Source organism: Scleropages formosus, chromosome 11 (genome assembly GCF_900964775.1).
Source record: "Scleropages formosus chromosome 11, fSclFor1.1, whole genome shotgun sequence".
In the NCBI taxonomy this organism is placed as follows: domain Eukaryota; kingdom Metazoa; phylum Chordata; class Actinopteri; order Osteoglossiformes; family Osteoglossidae; genus Scleropages; species Scleropages formosus.
In genome coordinates, this window is record NC_041816.1 from 6,886,712 (window position 1) to 6,903,919 (window position 17,208).

Consider the following 17,208-nt stretch of genomic DNA (forward strand, 5'->3'; position numbering starts at 1 on the left):
AAGGTGATGATTGAGATAAGTGGTGAGGCATGTAAGCTGCGGTTGAGGTAAGCTGAGGTCAGGGTACACACAGATATTAGAGAGTCTGGAGATACACTGTAGTGAAGGTAAGCAGGTAGCATAGCGATTACAGGAGGCATCTTCTGTTCAAAAGACTTGGGTTTTAATACCATATTTTTCTGTTTGGAGGTACATTGTGGTGAAGGTGAGCTGTGGTGGAGGCAAGTGCTTGAAGAGGTGTTGGAGGTAATCGGAAATGCAGGTAAGCTTTGACTGAGGTTAGTGGGCATGGGATGCCTGGTGTTAAATTTGATGTGTCATAAAAACTAAAGCATGGCTGAAATCTGCTTTGGACTGGCAGACTTTACAGTAGCGATGGAACTTGTGTCATTCATCCTCTGGAAAATATGGTGAAGCTGGATCTTCTGCTAAAGCACACCCTACTCAACCTTGCACCCTGTACTTCTGGGATGGGCTCCAGACCACTGTGACTCTGATTTGAACTGTTATTGACAGTGATGTTCATCTTACAAAGCCTACAAAAGTTGTATACATTCCAAGTAAGTTTAAGGATCACATAATTAAGTCCTTTCTTTGTTGAAGGACTAATCATTCAGATGCTGTGAACTTGTACTAATGTTTTTCAGTTGGTTGATCACAATTGGTATCCATTGGAGACTTAGGTACAGTTGACAGGGCAGTCATCCACACAAAGCTAATGAACACAATCTTCCAAAAACTTGCATGTTCCAATGCGCAACAGTGGTAGTTTTGATTGACCACACAGTTCGGGATGCTGTCACACCCCAGGAATCCGCTGTCTTCTCCTTTCTTTTCTGTGGAAAAGCAGGAGGCCCTGCTACGAGATGCCTCAGCTGCTCCACTTGTGCTGAGTAACTGGAAAGTGCAATCCACCCTCCCCCCAACCATACCACACCACTACCCCCTACACTGCCTCCCAACTGTAGGTGTGGCTTGGTGCCACAGTGGCATGCAGCTGGACCTCCTCCACCTGCCAATAAACAGCCTTCAGAAGAACTTTCCATGGTCCATTACAAATGGGAAACCTTGTAGTTTTATTTAGACAGAAATCCTCCTCCACAGCTGTCCTCCAAAGACATTAATTAACCAGAGTAAAACAAGAGGTTCAATTTCAGGTCCCCGGCCTTGCTAGCGCCATTGAGAAGTTGGTCTTTTGGGGGACTGGGGTCAAAAGGCAAGGCCTAGAACAGGTTGCCTGGCAGGAACCATGGGAGTTGCCATTTTACTACATTCTCCCCACCCATATCTGATCTATCTGGGATTCACAGTTGCCCATGCAGTGCAGGAGGGTAAAGGGGAAAATTCCTACCATCTGGGCACATGTCCATTTCATTGGAAAGGGCTCATGGCAGTGTTCATGCCAACAGGAGTGTGGGATGAAATGACTGTGGTTTATTGCAATGTGAAAAGTACAACTCAGCTAATATGTTATTTCCCTATTTAAACACCTCTTGTGGGTAGAAAAGGAACAGAGGCCACTTTGGAGCCTTATACCAGTTCTTTGGTGTAATGCATTTTGGCTGAAACATGTTCCCTAGACACAAGCAGCGTGGAGCTCTTTTGATTTAACACAATCACAAAGGGACTTGTTAATGTAGACATAATAGTGATAGTACTAGTATAGTATGTTTATTTTATTGTGGGGTAGGATGATGATTTTTTTCTGATGGAAAATTTAATGCCATTAAATCATTGAGATTTAGAGAACTGAGAATAATAAGACTGAACTGACAGTAACTGGGACATAATACAAAAGCAAGTCTATACATTATGGGTTTTTAAAGGTAATAGAGCTGCTTTTAAAATAATCAAGCAGAATGCACATAAGAAAATATGAATGTATTTGTTTTGTACAAGATGCCATACAAAAAACACATACAAAAGCATGAAAAATCTAGCTAAATCTCTTATGTTGGCAGTGCATTAAATTTAAACACTGATTTTAAGTAAGTCAATATCAACAGCTATATAAAATGCTCCTGTAATCATACCACTGTCTTTAAACATGCACCAGAAACTTTTTTCTAACCATAATTTTCAAATTTCTTATAAGTTTTTTTTTTGTTGTGCATTTAAAATTTAAGCTTTAGTTGAGGTAAGCTTAAATTATAAATTTAAATTTATAGTGTGCTTTCCTCCTATTTTGTCCTAATGAGTTTTGTAACAGTTTCATGCTGTTCTTAACTTTTTTGGCACATATAAGGTTTGGAGTGTCCCTCAGCTAATACTGCAGGTCTTTATGATAGATCCATATTTACAGTAGTGTTCTCATTGGCTCAGAATTATGTCAGTCAAAGCAGTCTCAGCAGGGCTCCGTAGGGAAGTACTGGGGCACTGGAGAGTGGATGCAGCCCAAGGTCCAGTGCAGTCAGCAGCGAATTACAGCATCGGGCAGCAGCCAGTTTCTTGATGTTTGGACAAGAGAGATATCCTGGAGAAGGTCTTGGAGCAGCTCTTGCACTGGTATTTCTTGACCTCGGAGTGTGTTTGCAGGTGGGCCCTCAGGTTGGAGCGATCTGCGAAGGCCCGGCTGCAATGAGGGCACGAAAAGGGCTTCTCTCCTAAAACAGGGGTGACATACAGCCATGAGATGTGGATGGAGTCAGGGATGCAAGGGCGCAGTCTTCATGGCAGATGTTTCCTGCTTATGGCTGATGGCTCATATTTCCTGCTTATTCAAGGTGACACAATGCTTAAAAGAAGACATCCAGCTGGTTAAAATACTGGACTTACAGTGCCAACACTACTGTGGAAGGAGGAAATTAATTTCAAGACATATTTAAAATGCATAACTGCATAGGAAGGACTGGAAGTCACGTTAAAAGCAAAAAAAAGTTACATTTCAAAAGTGTTATCAAATGAAATAATTTTTAAATTATTTAATAGTCACAGCATTAGATTCCCCCCCCTCAATGGCAATGGATATCCTTTGCTGTTGGGCAGCTCACATGTCCATGACCCCTGCATACCTGTGTGTGTTCGGATGTGTCCCTGCAGCAGCCAGGGCCGGGAGAAGGCCTTCCCACACAGCTTGCAAACACAGGGCAGTGTGTGTGTGCGGATGTGCATCTTTAGCGCCCCAAGGCTCACATACTCCTTATTGCAGTACTTGCAGCTGAATCCTCGAGGGCAGTGCCACTCACAGTGCGGCTGCCTATGATTGGCCAGGCCAGAGAAAGTGAAGCGGGCTTTACGGCAGCCGAGGCACTCAAACCCACGATCCTGGTCACCAGGTACCAGGCCCAGGAGGGCAGCAGGAACATCACCCCGCTCCTTGGTGATTAGGGGGTCCTCAGAGAGCCGAAAAGCCCGAGTCTCCGGGACCTCATGGGATCCCAGGGAGGAGAGTGAGCCCCTGAAGGAAGTGTGGCCCACTGAAATGGGGAAGCCCAGCTCCCTAGCTGGACCTTCCAGGGGAAAGTCAGCACGCAGCGACCCTGTGTCCATCAGAGCCGCGGGGACAGCGTTCAGCTCCACAGGGGATCCTGGTTGTGCGACTACCAGAGCACCAGACAGCCAGCCTCTGAGAGGCTGCACTGGGCAGGGGACAGGACAGGGTGGCTCAGAGAAGGGTAGGCACACTATAGTTTCCTCTTGAGAATATGCTGAAGTTGGGTCTTCTGTGGACACAAACAACATTCAGCAGCAACGTGACTAAAAGGCCATAGTTTCAAAATTTGGAAAAAAACAGAAAGTGTACTATTTTTACACTTTAAGAACGGTTCAATACTGCTTACATTAGCAATTAGTCAAATTTTTCCCCCCAACCTTTGGTGCACCAAACTGCTATTTGCAACAGTCCATGTGTCATTAGACTCAGTAACCACTTATTTCTGGAATTTTCTTCTTTTAAAAATTGGCAGGTGTCTATCTCTTTCCTCCAGCCCAAGTGTTCTGAGCGAAGCCATCATGTTTTGTTACAGAATAATCCTAAATTTATTAAACACCATTTTCCCCAGACACTAATTCAACTGGTCAAATAAAATCCTTGTGATACACCTGCCTACCCCTACAATACAGAAAAGAAAAAAGCTCTTTCTAGCATGCGGAGACTGTATTGTGAATAAGCATGTTCAGCTTGCTCATAATGACCATTTCCTCACCATATTTATTAAAGATCATTTCTGCCTAATGATCAGAACTCCATACTGTATTAAATTAATAGATGGCCCTTTTATCCATAAAGGACTCTTTTGTTTTAAAGTATTACCATGGCCATTCATCACTTCAGGGACGGTCATTATCACAGTTGAAACCAATGAGCTGGGAAGCCCGGGCCAGCGCGCATAAAGGGGCGCATGTGAACAAAACCGCGGATTTCAGGCGGATTCCGGGCTAAAAAGGAGCCTCCGGAGGCACTAGACGACCCTCTTCAAGGCGCTTAATGGGACCCTCGACATCCCCATGGGAGGGAGTGACAATGAGCCCCCCTTTTGTCCGGGACCCTCCGCACCTGCTGAACTCCAGCCGCGTTTGCAGTATCCGTTGCAATACGCTTTTGTTGCCCCTCATCATAATAATGAAATAATAATAATTAACGGCGCTGCTTGGGTAAGGCAGCACTTAACACTTTCACCGTGCGTGTGTGTGCGCGCGTGCGCGAACCTGCAAATAGTTCATGCTATTTACCATACACTAATGAAACAAGTGAAGAACAGGTGTACGATACTTTCTCCTTCTTATATCACTCAGTTCATTAAAAACGAATATGCAAAATCATATGTCATGGTAACGGCAAGCATTCAAAATATTCAACCTGAAACACTCTTTGACTTTGGACAGTTTTTCCAAACTTTATGCAGCACACCATTGAATTGATAGAGCTAGTACTACTAGTCTATGTCTGTCGTAATAACTTTTTATTGTACCTATTATTACACAAAAATTAATTTCACTTATTTAACGCAAAGACTACTGTACCTTTTTTCTTGGAGTCCAGCTCACCATAATTTGGCTTTTTGTAACTGAGATGTTTTTTCACCAGAAAGGACCGTGGCATCGTTAGTCCAGCGCACGAGGCTCGACTTGTGAATGAGTATCCGTGAGCTGCGCGCTTCATGAATAAATAGCTGCAACTCGGAGGCTCTTTCTGCTCCACATTCTTCAGCGCAGCGGAGAGTCAGGTGCACGGGGTCGCGCCGCATTTGCATAGACAAGCGGCCGGCCCAATCAGAACGGACCGACAAGTGCAAAGGGCGGAGCCTCGGGTGTCTGTCAGCATACCGGAACAAAACAGGTGCATCGACGGGCAGTGTTTTGGAGGGACTGGACATTCCGCAGAAACATGTGTTTATATTCAGTCAAGTTCAAAACTGATATTTTAAAACTATTTATGGTAACATATCACCATTCAGAGGATTATAATGAAATGTATTGGAATTACATATTTAAAACATCTTCCCCCATTTGTTATAAAATTCCAACAAACCATTCTTGAGGCCTAATAAGTTTTCCTAATGGCATAACCATCTCTTTGGGCAAAATGTCAGCTTTTTATAAATATGCACATATACACACAGTGAAAGCATTCTCTACATATGCACTGGCTAATGAATGGTCTTCTGTCTTTTTCCCCCGCTTCGCTCCATATGTCTCCCACTTAAAGTTTGGAAAACAATGGCTGTCCCCCAGGTCACTCCTTTCTCCCGGTGTGGAGAGTGTCCTTTAAGTGGACCCAGCTGAAAAGGATGCCTTTGCACGCGGGTTCGGGAGGGAGCAGGAGGAGGAGGTTAGAAAAACAAGACACTGGGCCTGGTGCATTAGCATATGAAGAGGCAACCTGAAAGCAGGGAGAAGAGGATTTCCTCTCAATGCTGAACCAAACCACATCTCCTTTCAACCTCCCAACATCACCCTGTGCTCTTACAAAGAGACCCACGTGATCCTCATCGCCTGTTCCAGCATCATACCTACAATATTGCTGTATCCTTGTTTTCCTTCTGTGCAATCATGACATTACTTTCAAAGTTCTAAAAAGTAAGAGGTCATTTGTAAAGCCATCTTCAATTTCTCTGCACTCTGTTGATCTATTGCCTGAACAGGAACTCAACAGTAGTCAGTCCACAGCACTGTAGAGCAAAGCACTGAGTGCAGGGGAAGGTAAGCTGATGAGGCTCAATTCCTCTCCAGTAAATTCCATGCACTTACATTTACTCATTTAGCAGATACTTTTCTCCAAAGCAATGTGCATCTCAGAGAAAAATACAAGTGCATCACAACAGGAGGAGAAACTTGGATACAAACGTGTGATTTAAGTACAGCTGTCACATTCCACCATACTAACCAGTATACACACACACAGCTACATAAATGTTCATCTATTTCACAAATATCTATTTACAAAATTATAAACATTTACATCACACAAGATGCAGCATAAAAGTCTAGCCATGATTCACCACTTTCCTCATCACAAAACTATTCAAACATTTACACCTTTGTCATGCTCTTAAATTGGTGAAGTGAGTCCAAAAGAGATGAGTTAAGACCCCTCTTAATTGCAGTGAGTCAGCAGTTGTGAGAGGGGAAGGTCTTTACACCACATCTTAGCCAGAACTGAAAACCTTTGTGCTTTGCAATTTTGTTCCTTTTGTGTGTGTAGGACTACCAAGCAAGTAGAGGTGGAAGAGCATAGCAGTTTGGTTGATGTGTAGGGAGTGATCAGATCTTGTAGATATCAGGGAACATCTGTTCAGTTTTGTAGGCCATAACTAGGAGTCTTGAATTTCATCCAGACAGCTATAGGGAACCAATGCAGAACACAGAACTGTGGGTTCCTTTGTACTGAAAAAAATCCAATGTGATGCATTTTAAATACTGTAGAAATCTAATTGGTCTCTAAGCCAAACACACTGTATCCATTTTCAGTAACTTCTTGTCCAGTTCAAAGTGACAGTGGTCCATCATATCCCAGTAACCACAGGGAGGCAGTGTACACCACTGAGGGAACACCAATGTAATCACACACAGCCTAAGGGCAATTCAGAATCACTAACTCCCCTGAAACACTTAGGATTGTGGGACTGAAGCTATGCATGCAGGAGAAAGACATTTAGCTGCTTTTCTCCAGACCAAACTTTCAACATCAGGCTCTTTACAAGGATTCATCATTTGTATGCCTAGGCAATTTTTAATGGTGCAATTTAGGATTACATACTTAAGGGCACTACAGCAGTGAGATTCAAATCAGCAACCTTCATATCTGAAGTCTGCAGATCTAACTACTGTACTACTTGCTGCTATAATAAACATGGTCTGCACATAGACAATGCAATCTACACACAGATTGAGCCAGATTCAAAACCAGCTCAGAAGCTGCAATGTAACAGACAACTCACTGCAAGACTGTACCATGACAAAATACATGGCCCCAAGATCCCTATACATCTTCAGTTCTCCAAAAAACAAATTGATTCTTAGAATCAAAGTTTGCATTTTGTAGACCCCAAAAAAAAACCTCACCACAATGAGCAGTAGTACTAGTTCCTATATTTGCAGCGCTCAACCTTGATTGGGATATTGAGTGTTTCACATAAATCATGTGAAAGCAAGACTTCCATCCAAACCCCATAGAAATAATACAGTACAAGCCAGTGCATTTCTGTTCAGCTGTTTCAGTACTAGAATGTTCAAAGATTGAAATGCAGACTATTTTAAGTGGTTTCACCATCAGGAATTATAAAGCCAGAGTTTAAAAAACAAGACAGTTTTATTTTAAAAAAAATTTATTAAATAAATCTGCATACCCATTAAGAAACCTTTATCAAATACTACACCATGCAGTTCAACATGAAAGATCCTAATGTTTTCTAGGCCTAACAGGAAGTGTGGTAGGGGGAAAAAAAAAAAAAAAAGCAATTACTACTGGTTTTATGGCACAGCATAAGCAAGGATACAAAAATATACAGGTACATCTAAAACATTTAAAATTGTTTATTGGGAATTAATCTTGCCTGAACACAATGGAACCAAGTACCCTTAATGCTTATTGATAGAAAACATTTAAATTGCTGTATTTACATGTTGAGAGAAAAAGAAAAAGCCATGAAACCTCAGGTTCAGCTACTAGCCAAAAAGGCTAATAAATCATCTTTCCCCAGTCCAAGTGATTGAAGACTTGGTGCTGAACATTCTCAAAATGGCCTCTGTGCAACAAAAATCAACTTCTCAAAGCATAGGTGCACAGCAGGCAGTAGCTTCAGAACAAAGGAACGTGCAAGTGCTGCATGAACCCTCTTCAGTCGTCACTACCTCCATACATATCAGCCAGCTTCTTGAAGCGAGGTCCCCACTCATTCAGAAAGTCGTAGTCCTGTTCCCCCCCGGAGCTGGATGAATTCAGGGAGCTGAGAGAACCAGCCTCGGAGCCTCCTCCCTCGTAATCGAACACCAGGAGGGAGTCGTAGGGAGGAGCAGTGGGGTCATTGTCTGCCGCTTTCAAGTTCTGCAATATAAAATTATACAATTGAGCACAGCTTCAGATGCCAAACCTACCATATGAGAAAAACTTCAAACATGTCAGATTACATGCATAGGGCTTCTCCAAGAGAAGAAATAAGCAAGTTTATATTGGTTTAATATAAAAAGTAAATGGACAATGCTCACATCATCAATGAAGTTGCCGATGTCCTCAGGGTTGGCAGGCCTGGGCCGATACTGGGGAGCTGACATGAACGTTGGAGCCACATCATTACGGAAGACCTCAGGCCGATTATCCAAGCCTCTGTGCAGCTGACTCAGATCATAATCCTCACCAGGAAACAGGAGGAAATAAGCAATGAAACACTCCTTTCTCCCAGTTTGTCATTTCACAGACAAAATGAATCTGAAATTGCCCATTACTTACCTGGTCCTCTTCACCACCACCCTCCTCATCATAGTAGTAGATGTTGTCACGGACATCGTCGTCTTGGAGAAGGGGCTCCTTCTTCACCTTACTTCTCCTCCTCACAAACATGAGGAGCAGCAGCAGCAGCACTGAGAAGTTACACAGAATTGTGAAACTGCCTCACCTGTCACAAAAGATGCCCTACAAAGCTACAAAACTTATCTGAATTTATAGTTAAAAAAACCCACTTACAAAGTAGAAGCAAAACAGCTGCCAAAATTCCAAGAATGCCAGGCAGCTCCATTCCAGCAACAAGCTTATCACCACACTCAACATCCTTCCCCTTGCAGTCACAGACAAAAGCTAGAATTGTATTGACCTGTCCAAAGTTCTTATTATCAGAGACTGTTAACATGACATTGTACTTGTCCTGTGGTAATCTGGTCTTCAGCTTCAATATAATGCCAGTTCCTGGAAAACAAGAAATTAGTCAACATGTCTTAGTCAGGACTTACAGAAGTACTAAGCAAAATTTTAAAAAGACAACTCCTTACTTTCAGTTTACATTAAGGGGCCATACATTTAAACTGTTTATGAAGCTTATTGAAAACGCAGCCCAAAATAATTTACATTATTTAGCAGACGCTTCTCTCCAAAGCAACTTCCAACGCATTATGTGGTGTTATCAGCCCACACACCTTATTTACCAAGATGACTTGCACTGCTAGATACACTCCTTACAAGGGGTCACTCATCCATACATCAATGGAAAACACACACACACACACACACACACACACACACTATGGGGGAACCTGAACAGCATGTCTTTGAACTATGGGAGGAAACTGGAGCACCCAGAGGAAACCCACAGGGAGAACATGCAAACTCCACACAGACCGAGCAGGAATTGAACCCATGTCCTCTTGCACCACCCAGGCACTGAGACAGCAGCACTACTCGCTGTGCCACCCCTTCATTTGGGAATTAAGATTGCCGTTTCCAGCCAAATAAGCCTTACAAATTAAGATTTACTGTACCAAAACTGGAAGCAAGAAGTCTTACTGGTTTCATTCATTGTGGCAGTCCAGTTGGTCAATGACTGTTCAAAAAGCTGCACACTGAACGGCGCACCAAACGGTGGTCCATCCTTATCAGACACGGACAGCAGCACAGGTTCTGGATCTTGGTTGCAGATCTTAATCTCCCTTTCATCAATTGTTGGTGCATTGTCATTCACATCCTCTAGTATCACCTGTAGAGTCCCAGTCCCTGTGGCTGGAACAACAGCTGCAAATACAAAGTTCTTAATATGTCAAATCCTCTTAAATAAATTGAATACATTTAATAAATTACTATTTGATTACCATTGTCAACAGCTAGGACCAGAGCTTTGTATTTGCCATCAACTACATCTGTTGATTCCCTGTCCATTGGGGACTTTACAGTGATCGCTCCAGTTGTTTTGTTAATAGACAGCCATCCAGTTGAATCAGGAGCCATTCTATACCTAAAGAAAAGAGGGAAGAGATGTTTTAAATCACATTAAAAAAAAGCCTTTGCATCAAGTTGTTTAAAAGATGGAGGAAGGAGAGCAAATTACTCTATTGACTGCTTCATTTGTGTATCCGGATCCGTTGCCGTGTACGTGGCCAGTCGTTCACCCACTTTTGCATCCTCTGCTGCTTTTACACCAAGCTCAGAGGGGATGAAGATGGGAGCCTCATTCACATCCTCCACATTCACCACAACTGTAGCCGTTGACGTTGGCAGCTTAATGGCAAATGGCACATCGTTCTCCACCGTAACCAGCAGAGTGTACTGGTTCCTCTTTTCATAGTCCAGGGCCTTGACGAGCATGCAGGGGAGTGGTTAACGGAAGTCAATTTCCATTATTGCCCAAACCCATGAAGACAAAGTGCATTCTCAGATGTGGCATTTGAAGCTTAGGCTGGGCTCTTACTAGACCACAACAGATGATTTTAAAAGCAGTGCATAAATGACTCACATTAAACCAATGGTGGTAGGCAGTTTCATGGGAAACCAGATTTGTACAACTGTTGCAGGTGCATTTGAACTAACAAAAGTTAGTTTTATTCATTTAATAAAACTATTTAGTCTACATTTTTAATTGTAGAAAAAACATTTTAAGGGCAACACTTAATTAGGAGTTACTCTAAATTTTAGAAGTCAATCATTCAGTTAAAATCCCAGTCCAGACTAATCAAGGGGCCAACTGGCACCTGCATATTAATGTGGCACCTGTGCAATGCTCACACCGACTTTAAGACAAAGGGAACTTCCTTAAGAAGTCAATTAATCATTGGTTAAAGTGTGGTGGGTTATTTTAAAAACAACCACTAATCATGGGATGTATACACAAACAGGCACAGCAAAACTTGACCAAGTTTCCCAGCAGATATCACTCTTAAGTAATATAGTCAATAGCACCACCCAGTAGGGGAAGAAACAAAACTGCAAGTTCACTGCCAGCTCAGGATACTCTACCTTTGCTGTAGTAATGATACCCTCCTGGCCACTGGGTCCAGTGGTGACATTAAAAAAGCCACCAGGGTCCCCTTCACGAATCCTGAACTTGGCATGCCAAGCTGGAGTGTGCGGTTCATCCTCATCAGTAACTTGCATCCTCACCACTTCTGCATCCACTTTATTTTCAGGCACAGATGCAGTGTACTGTCAGCAGAAATGGCTCAAATTATTCAGCAAATTAAGAAAATCAGTTCCAAAATTTTCATTTAATGTTACAGCAAAAACATGAACTTACCTTGGACTCTACAAACTGAGGAGCATTGTCATTACTGTCTGTTACTTTGATTAACACTGTGCAGGTTGTTGGGAAACCCTTGCCTGCCTGATCAGCAGCCTGAACAGTCAGTGTGTATTGTGGATATTGCTGGAGAAGGGGGGGGAGGGACACAAAGCAAAATGAATGGGAATACAGAATGTGACATTTCACTCATGGACAATCAAGGAGGGGAGGAAGAGTAACCACAACATACCTCTTTGTCGAGTCCAGGGGAGTTCAACCTAATCTGTCCACTATTAGGATTGATAGCAAACATGTTGCCATTTGGCTCCTTTGGATCTTGGCTTAAAATACTGTAAGCAATTTCACCATTTTCTGTATTGGGATCATCTGCATCAGTTGCCGTGACAATTAAGATGTCATATCCTATAAAACAAAGGGGGGGGGGGGGGGGGGGGGGGCAAAAGCTCAATACATGCTGCAAAATGGAGCATTTAATAAGTGCAAGATGTTAAATCCGCTTGTAAACATTAGTGGTTCATAAAACGTTAAATCAAAATGGAACAGTCTTACCTACTTGCGTTGCCTCGGGAATGCTGCCTTCATATGTATCTTCAGTAAACACAGGCTTATTGTCATTCATATCTATGACATTAATTATGATTTCCATTGGAGCCTCAACTGGAGTCCCTCCTGAAGCAGAAGCATGAGCAAAGAGCTGGAGGAAGAACAATTTATTTAGCTGATGCTTTTCCCCACAGCAGCTAACATTTATTTACCCCATTTATACAGCTGGGTAATTACCGGAGCAATTTAGGGTAAGGACCTTGCTCAAAAGGTACTATAGCTGGAAGCAGGAATTGAACCTGCAACCTTTGGCTGCAAAGACAGCAGCTCTGACCACTATGCTACCAGCTGTCCCATAAATGATTTAAAGAAATTAATGCACATGAAGAAAACACTTACAGTATAGTGTGCTTGTTTCTCTCTGTCCAAAGGCTGGGTCACAAAGATCTGACCAGAGTACTTGTCCATAAAAAACAGTCCTTTAGGGGGCTCATCTGCTCCAGGACCAGTAATGCTGTAGTGTATTTTTGCCTCTTTGTCATTGCTGGTACGAATCTGAAGTAAAGCCAGACAATCACTTTGTTACTGAATGTAATACACAGAGAAACATACTGTAGCAGACAAGTGCATACACACCTTCACCACTTCTTTTGGATAGGGACCCTTGTCATTCTCTGGAAAGTTGATGGGTGGAATGATCCAGTCCCTTTTCCTCCTTTTTAGCCCATGTGAGGACTGTGGAAATTCCAGTACTGGAACAGGTTCAGTGGAAACAGGCTGTCAAAATGAACAAATTTATTAATTTCACCACATTTTGGAATACATATACTTCCCCAAGAAACCAAAAAAGACAAGTATTTAACCTCTTAATTGTTCTAAAATCATAACCAGTAGGGGTCGCTGTCAGCTTTCACAATACTAAGATGCTACCTGAGCATAACTTGCACTATCCACCTCAGAAGGTGGATCGTTGGTCCCCAGTTCAGGCTGCATCACAACTCTGGCTGAGAACTTCTTGCCCTCAGAGTTCCAGGCATAAACAAAAAAATTCCTGTGTCTATTGTGTAGTTTTACAGGCCTCTTCAGAGAGACTGTCCCATCGGGGGCCACTTTAAAGCGGGTATCCTCAGTGCTGAAAAGGGTTCTCTGGTGTCCACTACAGTCATCAAAAATAACTGCAGGAAGAAACAAGGAAAATTGTTGAGAATAAGAGAAATTCCAAGTAATAGAGCACTAAAGCATTCACCACATTTAATTTGAAATTGTCAGTAGAAAATCCAGTTACAATGTTAATGGCCAAGATGTTTCAAAGTTGCAGCTCTAAACCTGTTTGATTCCAACAAACAAATATCAAACAGGGCATATATTTGCTATACAGCAATGTCTGAATCCCAGCCGCATACAAATTTCAGACAGGACAGCAGGATCAGCCTATTTGGGGCTCATTTCATATTTTTTTGCAGGACTCAATGTGTAATTCCATTAAGAAACAAGTTTTATATCCTGTTATCACAGCCAATGTTCACTTTGAAGAAAACCCATTGCCTAAATGATGTAAAAAAAACACTCATGGTATTCAGAAGTGTATTTTACCCTGTATTAAGTGGGTTATTGAGATTTAAGTTATGTATACCGCTTATCCCTTATGTTAAGGAGCTGAGGAATATCACAGTCAACAGTTTCAGGCTCAGAAGAAAATTGGAAAAGTGAAACCCATGACAAAGTTGTATTCAACTTTCCATTCTCCAAATAAATTAACACTAAAAAACTTAGTCACCTGCAAAAAGTTCAGCTTAACCTTATGAAGGACCCTCCTTGGTCCAGAAAAAAAAACAAACAAAATCCAAAAAGACAGGTGACCTTACCCTGGTATCATTTTCAAATTAGAGTAGTTAAACAGCACTACCAAGGAAGCTGGAAAACACCTAAATGTGAACATCTGAAAGGCTGAATTTGAATATCTACATGCCACATACTGTATACATTTCCAGGTGCAATGTCTACTTTATGCCATTAGTCGAACTCCGCAACATCGTGCCGCCATTTTAAACCGAAGGTCTCGCAGCTCTGACAGTTCACTTGGAATGACTTCATTATTTTTTGTTAATCAGTAATACCAAAGGCCCACAAAACAGCCAGATAGACTAGACACTAAGAGGGCAGTTAGAATAGAGGCAGACACACGTAAGGGGCTGCCAATAGTGTAGTCACTGGCTGGATTGGAAGGTTGCTGGTATGAATATCACCTATCGTGGTAACCTTGGCCAAGGTAGTAACCCTTAATTGCTCCAGTAAAGGTTTTGCTTTGGAAAAAAAAAAATCATTGTAATGAATAAATTAAGCGTAAATAAGACTGCTGAACACTGAGTGAGTCAGTGACTGCAGGCCAACACCTTCTGAATTTAAGGCTGCCCTCCCCCACCTTCCGGGAGAACCTGTTGCACTCAACTCGGTAAGTCATGCACAAGTTTGTGCTTCCACACCCCAGTGAAACTTACAGGAACAGTTTCAGTGTGTCTCACTGATGATGTCATGCTGCGCCTGTCTGCGTTCAAACTAAAGCCAAACAACTTCACACCTGAAGTATGGGATATTACTGTACCTGGTGCAGCAGGTAGCAGACCCACTTCAAATGCTCCTTTCTGCTATAGCGCTCAATTGTTACTCTGCTGTATAATGAGCAAACAACTACACAAAAAACAAACTGTAGTTTGTTTTGGAGAAAAATACCAGCTACATACTTGTACTTCCATGTTCAACTGCCATGCAACTCCTCAAAGCCATCAAAACAGAGTGGGGCAAAAAAACCAAAGGCCTGTCTCCTCTTTCATAATGTTGATACACCAATACATTTTAATAGTAAAAACCATAACTAGCAAAATTTTAAAGGGACTTTAGAGGACAAGAGAAACCAGGAACTCCCCACCTGCCCTTGAGCTCAGACTAAACACATTCTGTACTCTGTGCAGTCAGATTAACACAAAAGGCCATTTGTATGTCGAGTGAGACAAAGCAGGAAATAATGAAGAGCCAGTGTTCATGAAAAGGTCTATAAAGAAAGTAGAACTTATTTTTGTCAACATTAAAAACTTTAGCAACTTCAGCTGGCCAATCTTAAACAGCAGGTGGGTTTAAAATGATCCAACAAAATTATGAAAGAACATCCATGAAATGTAATGAGATGAAACAAGTTTTAAACAGCCTAGGCTAAGGTGAACTCACCTTTCCCGACCCTCTGGCTCCTGTTCAGGTGGACGTTGTGCACCGGCAAGATGAACGTTTCTGAAATAAAGCCTGGTTCACATGGTGGTGGAGCCTCCTCACATCTCCCCAAGCTGAATGCCTTCAAAGAGCAAAACACATTTTAAAAATTCATTACAATCCTTGGGCGACATTACCATCTAGAAGCTACTTCAAGACGGAATTCACACCTCATATTTTTATACTTGCTCAAATCAATGCCACTACCACGTTAGATGATTCCTTGATTGTAGATTTATAAAATTACTATTAGTCTAGGTTTACCCTCCCTGGTCTTAAGGTGTGACGAATCCAGTAGTTCGGGGTAATCACTACGCAACACAGCGCAAACAGCGGGACCCGGTAGACCGGGTAGTACAGAAGTCTTCAAATCGCTTTCATTACTTTTAAAAAAAAAAAAGTCAACTAAAGGTCGACATAAAGATCAACTCAGAAGGTCGAGATATCAGAACAGTCGAAAAGCTGCCTAGGTCACATAGTACTGATAGTTTGGAGTTCAGGGGCGTCGCGGAAGCCGGAGTAACGCTGGAATATATTATATAACCCTAAACAATCCAAAGCGGTGAAAAAGTCGTATTACCTGTAGAAAAACAGTCAGAAGCAGCGCCGTAATCCTGAAGTAATCCATTAAAGACCCAGACCCCGTGCGACTCCTTGCGCTCAGACTCGCCCTCCGCACTCTTCGCTGCCTCCGCAGCTGCTGCAAACAAGTTGCCAAATAACGCCCTTTAGAGCTGTGCTGGAAGAGCGCGCGCCAGGTAAACTCGCGGAGGGCGTGGCGTGCGCGGCCAGGTGCGTCGACCTTAGGAGCGTCAGGGAGGTCTCGCGCCGCCGCGCTCCACATATGGGCATGAATACCGGTTTCAGTGGTATCGCACAGGTAATGAAGGTAGGGCCCCGGCTGCTCTGGGTCAAAGTGCCGACCCGTCCACAGCTTTCTGAGCGGACACGTTAAAATTATTATTTTTTTTTTTCATACATTTCTTTTCTTTTTGAAAGAGCCACCTGCGTAAACTCTCGAAAGACAAACTTAAATATGGTTCTGTGTACCATGAACTTACTGTTTGGGTTACACCATCCAACACGCTGGTAACAGAAATATTTTTTTAAAAAATCATAAAAGTCAGTTTCATATCGCTTGAAAAGCTAACACCGTACAAGATTTTTCTTTTTCTCATTTATATTAGTGCGTAATTCACTTATTTAGCTATGTTTGTGCTCTGACACACCCTTGTGACGATACTATATTTACTAGTGGTATCAGTCATCATCTGCATTGTGAACAGAATGAGAACAGCAGTTATTACACTTACTGTACCCATATCATATTAAAGCTTTTTTCAGTTCACAATAATCACACCCCCTCAGCAAGTTAGCCTTGATGAACAATATACCATAAATCAAATTAAATGCTGAATATAAAAGAAGAAAGATAAGTATAAAGGGAAGTGTGAAACAGAAATCATTCTGAGAAAATAAAACAATTAACTTCCACTTCATACTAAATCCTGATAAGTTTGGTGAATGATAATACTTTAATAAGACACAGATACAAAAAAACTAGCAATATTTCTCTTATAAAAATTCCAGCCTGAAAATACTGTCAATCTTGAGTAAACCACAGAATTAAGGGCAATAATAGTAATAATAATAATAGGTTATAATTAGGAAACTGCAAAATACAATAAAACCCACTGACCATACACAACATTAAATGGCTTTAACATCAGATTTACCGCACAAC

At 42.0% G+C, this 17,208-nt stretch overlaps 2 protein-coding genes across 2 annotated transcripts; both read right to left on the minus strand.

Annotated features, from left to right (window-relative positions):
* Positions 1–2,114: 2,114 nt before the first annotated feature.
* On the minus strand, positions 2,115–5,149 carry snai3 (snail family zinc finger 3). Its single transcript, XM_018752492.2, has 3 exons — positions 4,963–5,149; positions 3,012–3,662; positions 2,115–2,603 (listed from the first exon to the last, which is right to left on the minus strand). Exons 1-3 carry the CDS (start codon positions 5,099–5,101, stop codon positions 2,422–2,424), a joined length of 972 nt encoding a protein of 323 aa, XP_018608008.2. The 5' UTR covers positions 5,102–5,149; the 3' UTR covers positions 2,115–2,421.
* Positions 5,150–7,774: 2,625 nt separating this feature from the next.
* Positions 7,775–16,202, minus strand: cdh31 (cadherin 31). Its single transcript, XM_018752482.2, has 16 exons — positions 16,045–16,202; positions 15,426–15,546; positions 13,134–13,378; positions 12,840–12,980; positions 12,603–12,758; positions 12,210–12,354; positions 11,890–12,062; positions 11,655–11,783; positions 11,378–11,563; positions 10,473–10,717; positions 10,237–10,379; positions 9,935–10,159; positions 9,122–9,340; positions 8,888–9,018; positions 8,647–8,790; positions 7,775–8,485 (listed from the first exon to the last, which is right to left on the minus strand). Exons 1-16 carry the CDS (start codon positions 16,090–16,092, stop codon positions 8,279–8,281), a joined length of 2,658 nt encoding a protein of 885 aa, XP_018607998.2. The 5' UTR covers positions 16,093–16,202; the 3' UTR covers positions 7,775–8,278.
* Between the last annotated feature and the right edge of the window lie 1,006 nt (positions 16,203–17,208).